General features: G+C 40.2%; 1 protein-coding gene across 1 annotated transcript in view; it reads left to right on the forward strand.

Moving 5' to 3' along the window:
* The window catches only part of LOC115270442 (uncharacterized), a 134,475-nt gene extending 126,821 nt beyond the window's left edge, over positions 1–7,654 (forward strand). Inside the window, exons 6-13 of the mRNA XM_062852342.1 lie at positions 2,980–3,719; positions 3,784–3,945; positions 4,018–4,221; positions 4,520–4,778; positions 4,846–5,115; positions 5,173–5,503; positions 5,568–5,933; positions 6,302–7,654. Coding sequence (XP_062708326.1) covers positions 2,980–3,719; positions 3,784–3,945; positions 4,018–4,221; positions 4,520–4,778; positions 4,846–5,115; positions 5,173–5,503; positions 5,568–5,933; positions 6,302–6,591 — 2,622 coding nt within the window. The 3' untranslated portion in view covers positions 6,592–7,654. The remainder of the gene's footprint in view (positions 1–2,979; positions 3,720–3,783; positions 3,946–4,017; positions 4,222–4,519; positions 4,779–4,845; positions 5,116–5,172; positions 5,504–5,567; positions 5,934–6,301) is intronic.
* Positions 7,655–7,873: the final 219 nt, after the last annotated feature.

A 7,873-nucleotide genomic window follows, 5' to 3' on the forward strand; every position in this document is an offset into this window, starting at 1 on the left:
CATAATTTTTGGAGTCCAGTAGGCGAATTCCGGCGCACTTTTTCTTTGAAGAGAAGAAAAATTTTTTTGCTGGTAGGCAATGGACGAAAATTTCTTCTCTTCGAAGAAAAAGTGCGCCGGAACTCGGCCACAGGAATTATTTTTAAAATGCATTTAAAGTTTGTATGGGGATTTTTTTTTTGTTCGGGTCGAACTGTCACTTTATCAATTGAACTGTCATTCTATCCACGAAAATTCAATGAAACCATCAAAACAAAGGTATTGGAATCGTTATACTCAGAAAATTGAGCTCTTTCGATTAGACTATAGAAAATAGCAATATTTTATTCACTTAACAACCCAATTGATTGTTTTAAGTGTCCAGTTTGTAGAGGATATTTTGTTATGGTAAACAAAATTTATTTGACACTTATAGTACCGCTAAGGACGCTGTATAAGGGCGTGGCAAACTAGATGTTAGTCATACGAACAGTCGCGACATTGGACTTCTGTGGCTAGTTATTGTATGTTGCTTTCATAACAAAACGCGCTGCTAACTTCCACTCGGCATTTCTGAATCATCGCAACAAATCAAGCACCACCTCAGCTGCTGTTTGTGTTAGTGAGATCGGCGAAACGTCAGACTCCCGCCTGCTGATTGGCTGCCACGACTCTGGCGACGGTTTCATCCGCGACGGATTCAAATCGTCGCGTTCGATAAGGGGGGAAACCGTCAATAATTAATGAGAAGTCCGATTTGAATGCGGTCTTCAGTGAAGTTGTAGCTAATAGAGAAGCCTAGGAGTACAAAGAGTCCACTAATCCTCTAGGGCATTTGAGAAAATGCTACAGTTGATTGATCGTTTTCCCATAGTAATTCCCATACAAACTTTGAAGAGCTTATACAGTCTCAATCTCCCACCAAATGAGCTCAAATTTTGTGAGAAGGCATAGAATCTGGTTATGAATTGAATAAGCGGTGTGAAGCAAAAGCGATTTTTGAACCACTGTCAAAACTGATGACACTCATTCTAAGAGGGTATTCTGCTAAGAGGGTTCGAAAAGTCCGTAGGGGAAAAGCGGGTAACACCGTCAGGGTGGGTAAGCCCGTCACCCCAATGATTTTACCAGAAAACAGTTATTTATTAGCTTTTCGGCCACACATCTTATTTGTTTTTACCATTTTTACTCTTTCGAGACAAATGATACCAAAATTGACCTGTCAAACACAAAGAAAATAAACAAAACAAACGCACGCGTTATTGTACCAACGCCGGATGTAATATTTCGTCGGTAGAATTTAGCTTCTGGAATACAAAAGAAGTTCAGAAACTAACTTTCATCAATTATGTATTCTCATCTGTACTATTCTTTAGTGCCAAGATTCATTGAATGGTCAGTTTCAACAATTATTCAGAAATTACGGTGTAATTTAAGAAAAGTGGCCTTTTCGGGTAAGCCCGTCACTCTTCAGCAGGGGTAACACCGTCATGCTCTTCGGGTCACCGGATGTTTGTTGAACTGGCTAGGCATTTCTATTAGATGCCACACATCTACAAATTGATGACCAGAAATTTCTATAGGGGTCGCCCATAAATGACGTAGCATTTTATGGGGGGGGGGGGGGGTGAGTTGGAGTCTCGAATTATGCTACGAGCTATGTATTACGTATTGGAAAATAGACTACGAGGAGTGGAAGGGGTGTCAAAAATCGTCAAAAAAAATGCTACGTCATTTATGGACGACCTCATATGGGTTTCTCCTGGGAATCCTGCGGTATTTTTTTCTTAGGTTTCTTTCAGTATTTCCTACGGTTTATCCAACTAAATCCACTAGCATTTCTCCAGGAGTTCCTGCTTGGACTCTTCCTGTTCCTTCTGGACCTTCAAAGGACATAATTTGTGGATTACTACTACTGGATTACTACTACAAGATCTTACAAGTGGGTTACACTGGGTTTCAAATCTTTTGGCCGGATGAGGGAGCTGAATATAATATATTTCGATCATGTGAAGGCAGTTTTTGCGTCAGTTTTTCAAAGTTTTTTTGTCTAAGGCAAATTTATCCAAAAATTTCATAAAATGCTTGTATGGGAAAAAATGTTGCCCTTTATCTACCTGCAATAATTTCAAACAGCTACTTTTGTGATGTTCGATGACTTGTTTACGTATATGGCCTATCTTCAACACTATTGCTCAGTCATGTATTGTTCAAAACCTTGTAGACTGTAGATTCGGTTGTTTGTTGCCGAGGTTGAGTTTTGTTCCAGAACAGGTAAGTATCAACCACATACAACTATATGACTGATTTCGGTTATGGATAAAGAATATACACATTTATGAACCTAACTCAGCATGTAGACACCTTATACCCAAAATACGATTTTCACACAATCAGTATACTGCCGTGTGCAGCATAGTTGTCCCATGTTAATAGGGATTCCCATAGAACATGGGACAACTATGCTGCACACGGCAGTATATTGTTGGCCGTTTTCTTGCACATTGTAAATAGTGATGTGGTCATTTTGGTGATAAGTTCCAGTCCTTTAAAAATCCGATGAAAAAAACTTTGGTTTAAACCCTCAAAAATATTGTACCCGAGCTAAGGTCATCAAGACTATTTCCCAAAAGATCGTCTAGCTTAATATACGCTAAGATTTTCAACAAGTAGGACACGTAGGGTATTTTGGAAAACTGCGTGAAATGATCTTGGATTTTCTTGATCAGTCATTAAACAAAAAAAAATCTAGAAAAGGCCTTAGCGTGTAAAAAAGTCTACAAGTCTATAAATGTACATAAAGTGACAAAATTTAAGTAATCATTTAAAGCAAATCAATAACATTTTGATGTTGAAACAAGTTATTTACTAACCTAATTATGAGTTTCCCCCCAGAGGTTAGCTGGGAGTAAATAGTAGACTGAAACTACTAATACATGGATTTCTTTTCCTCACTTTATGTTATACCAAATATCTAACGGTTATTAATTTTACCCGCAGGTGATATCATGGATCCGGAATGATGGTACCAAAGCTCTACAGAATTTCAATGAACTGTCCTGCCTGGAACATGCCGAGCGCGTCAAAGCGACTGGACAAGATTTTGAAAAATTCTACTTCATCTCAATGAAACACATCAGCAAAGGTCGCGATCTGTACGAAGCATCCGTCGAGTTGGAAATTCTGAAGGATACGCTGAAGGTATTGAAGGACTTTGTCGATCAGCATAAGCAACGCCTGGAAAATACGAGGGAACGCATCGAGGGAGCCGTTCGGCTGCACGAATTGCTGGAATCTCAACGTTCTAAGCCACAGGACGACTCTCTCCATACCGAAACACTCGAATTAGCCGAGAAGATTGAAGTACCCGCTTTGACTGAACAATGCAAAAAAGTAACACAACCAGCCGCCAGTAACAACAGTAACAGAGATACCAACAGCAACACTACCAGTACCAGTGATAACATCAGTTTAGATATAAGCCTATCCGACGACACCATCACGGCGACCAGTACGCCGGAGAAGGGAAAGTTCGGTCAACCGCTACCACCACCGAACTTGATCGAACCGAATGGAAATCGCTGCCATCACAACCACAGCCAACGTCACCACGATGAAGACGAAGAGGAACAATCCAAAATGGCCGACTCTGGTCTGGGAGGCTGCGATCGTTGCGAGGGCAATGAGAAACTCGAACGAACCTGCTCCTGCCAGAGTCTCAACGATCCGAAGAATGGATGGTAATTTCTTGAAAGATAAACTTGAATACAAGGAAGTCATAAAAATGTTTTTGAACACTTTCAGTAACAATGGTGATGACTTGGATGAGGACTGCTTTGAATCGAATTCAAAGCCTTCCCTAGATCTACAGATACCGCTGCAGGCAAACGCTCATCTCTATTGTCACGCGTCGAACTTGCAGCTGGATTACGAAGAGAACAACATATTTGACCAGAAGACGCAGAAGTACGCATCCTCGAGACATTCTACGCTTGCATACGTATAACTAACATTGTAAATCAAAATCTTCCATTTCAGAACGCTTCTATTGATCATGCGAGAGATGATTGGAACAGAACGCGACTACGTGCGATCGCTGCAGTACGTAATCGAAAACTACACGCAAGAACTTCTACGCGATGACATCCCACAAGCCCTGCGCGGTCAACGGAACGTCATCTTCGGTAACATCGAGCGGATATGCGAATTTCATCAGCAGCATTTCCTCAGCGAGTTAGAAAGGTATGATGCAGGTGTTCTGCAGCTTAGCTTTATTAGAGCGCCGAGCGTATAGTATATCACCATCTTCGTCAGTCTTGGGTTATGTTCCTCCGGTTTCCCTGAACGTTTAGGGTTCCTTGGTTTCCTTCAAACGTGTGGAGTTAGCACGTTCGAGACTACCCTCTACATGACTCCGTAATACTTCTTTATCGTCCCATATATTTAAGAAGTTTGTCCAGGATCTCCTTCAACTCTTAACCTAAGATACAAGTGCTTTACGGAAGTGTTTTAACTCAATCCACTTTTTCTCTTCCGACAGTTGTGAGCACCATCCGATCAAGGTTGGAAGCGCTTTCCTGCGGCACGAGTCCAAGTTTTACCTATATGCGTTGTACAACAAGAACAAACCAAAGAGTGATTCTCTGATGAGTGAGAATGGTACTCAGTTTTTCAAGGCGAAGCAGATGGAACTGAACGATAAGATGGATCTGGCGTCGTATTTGCTGAAACCGGTGCAGCGGATGGGAAAGTACGCTCTGTTGTTGCAGCAGCTGATGAAGGCTTGTGCCGTAGCACATGTAAGATTAGTTGGAACAGTTCTTATGTAGGGTGTGGTGATTTAAACGGGATACATGTCCTTTACAGGAAACAACAAATCCGGAGATTCTGGAAGACCTAGAGGAACTGCAGAAGGCGGAAGAGATGGTACGATTCCAGCTGAGACACGGTAACGATTTGCTGGCGATGGACTCACTACGGGATTGCGATGTAAATGTAAAAGAGCAAGGTCGATTGCTGCGACAGAATGAGTTCCTTGTTTGGGAAGGCAAAGCCGGCAAGAAATCGCTTCGACAGGTGTTCCTATTTGAGGAATTGGTTCTGTTTAGCAAAGCCCGACGGTTTCCCGATCGAAAGGTTTGTTCGCAACTTTGACTGTCGTTTTCCAAATTCCTAACATATCACATTTCACAGAATCTCGACATCTACATCTACAAGAACAGCATCAAGACTTCCGACATCGGTTTAACAGCTCACGTTGGAGATTCGCCGTACAAATTTGAAATTTGGTTCCGTAAACGTAAACCTGGCGACACGTGGACATTGCAAACGATGAGCGAGGACATCAAAAACGCTTGGACGGATGAGATTTCCAAACTTTTGTGGAAGCAAGCCAAACGGAACAGAGAAATTCGTCTTGCCGAGATGTCTTCGATGGGCATCGGTAGTAAACCGTGTTTGGATATTCGTCCCAGCCAGGATCAAATCAATGATCGATCAATCAGTATTTCAATGTTTGGAAAAAGTGAGTTATCCACGCTTTTGCGCTTTTGTTAAAAACTTCACTAATGATTCAAATCTCATTCTAGCACCGAAACTTCGCAATTCCTTTATTGGTACACTACCGGAATCGAAAAGTTCGAAGCGTCCGCAATCGATAATTTCGGTTAGTAGTTCATCGTCCGGAAGCTCAGTGGTTAGCACTGGCACCGGTTCGACGGCCAGTGGCTGCGAAACGAATCCCAGCAAAAGCAACGGAAGCGCAGTCGGAAGCAGCTCGGCAGTATCATCCGGATGCAGCACCAGCAGTACTAGCAGCAGTAGCACCACCGCAAGTATCACAACCTGTAAACGCCTCACACTCAGCATAACAGACCCAAACGCTCCAGCGCCTCTGAAGACCAACTTTAAGAAACATCAACGGTCGACCACGCTAGTGAGCCAATGTTCAATGGGTGAGTTAAAAAACTTCTCAAATTACATATGTAACGTACAAATATAGTTGCAAGGGTTACCTACACGAAAGGGTGAAACATGCAAGACTGAAATTATAAGGCTGAATACATAAAGCTTAAGCTTGCAAGGTTAAGAATACCATACCACTTGTGATGCCAACAATCTTCACAACATGGCTCGGAATAACAACCTATCAAAGGCAACATCTTTGATTTAAAAATTACCAGTCATTTTTATGTATGTATGTAAATGTATGTAAATAGTTTCGTACTTTTCTCGTAATATAAGCTTTATATGCTTTCAGCATTCTATATTTCAAACAAAATGAAGAATGCACATTCCAATCTCATTTATTCCCTATTTCCAGAAAGTGGCATCATAGCCGACATTTCTTTAAGTCCGGACGAGGCTCTGGAAAACCCGCTTTGGCCCCAGATGAAGAATCACGCGCTGCTGAGGAAATCTCACAGCGTTGCATCCACCAGTCAGGAGCATAACAAAATTCCAGGAAATGACACATCAAAACCAAAAGAACTACCTTGCAGTGCTAATAGCAGCAGTAGCAGCAACAGCAGCAGTGCTTCATCCAACGCTTCCGGTTCCACCAGTAATCACACCAGCTCCAGCAACTCAGACATGATCACCGTCCATCTTTGAAAGTAGTGGACACTACTCTGCTCTAACCTCTTACTTCTATGCCGTGTGTGGTCTTTTTGTACAAAACATACAACATCTAACTTTTTACTACTCGTGTAAGCTTCTCCTCTTCTCCACCCTGGCAAGTGGAAGATGTTTTAATCTCTAATCGCTAGTAAGAATAATTAATATATGCTTTTATGCACATGGTGTTTTATCAATTAATCTGATACGAATGTGTGTATTGAGTGTACCTTAGTAAAATCGGAACAACAATAGTACAGATGCTCCCATTAGAGATAATCGGCGAAACCAACAAACTAAATCAACATACAATTGAATAATCAGTTCTTTGATTAGAAAAGAGATAAATTAGCAAGCCTGGCTTAAGAGCAATCTTATAATAATATTATTTATGAGACAAAACGGCATCATTTTATTGAATAAAGCCACTGCGATGACAGCTTCGAACAGAAACGCAAACTACCTACAAACCTAATCGTTAAAACTATATAGAAAAATAAATACGTGCAGATGTGTTAACATATAATTAAAATAAAAGTTTGAAAAGACAAACATGTCATAATATTGAAAGAGCATACCTACATTAGTCTATCGAGAAGCCATTATTATTTCAGTAAAAAAAAATCCTTGAATACTTCTGAAGGAAGAATTCATATGATGAACCGTAGTTACTCGAACAAAAAAAAAACAAGCTTTATTTTAAGAACTAGATTCACTTTGATTCTGGTTCTTTCGAAGTCAACTGCGTGCGAGTATTCCTTGTATTATTTACATTAAATTTGCTTATTTAAGAGATAATTTATGAGAAATACTTATTCAATATATTCGTAGCCATAAGATTTTCAAATTTACGAGAATATGAGTTACGAATCTCTAATTTGGAACACCGAAAAGATTTTTTTTTTGTTTTGTCATTTCATAGTCATGTTTCGGTTGTTTTGTTTTTTTTTTTCTTGTATTTGTGTATCATACTTTCGAAAAAAATATTTTATATGTATATTTAAATTGTACTGTAGATTAATCGATATAAAGCTATTAAAACATTTTATTTACTACTAAACGCGAATGTTTTATTCCAACATTGAATTGGAAAAAAAGCCGAAAATAGGGTTGAGACCAGGGATGGCATTCACCATTTGCAAAGAGTTACATTCACTTGCTACTATCTCAGTTCATAAGCATGCTATCAAAAAACAATGTATGGATGACTTTTACCTTGTAGTTTTATCTGAAAGTTTGCCGAATATCATAAGGGTCGCACACGCATGCTTAACTCGTG

This window comes from Aedes albopictus, chromosome 2 (assembly GCF_035046485.1).
Source record: "Aedes albopictus strain Foshan chromosome 2, AalbF5, whole genome shotgun sequence".
Taxonomy (NCBI): Eukaryota; Metazoa; Arthropoda; class Insecta; order Diptera; family Culicidae; genus Aedes; species Aedes albopictus.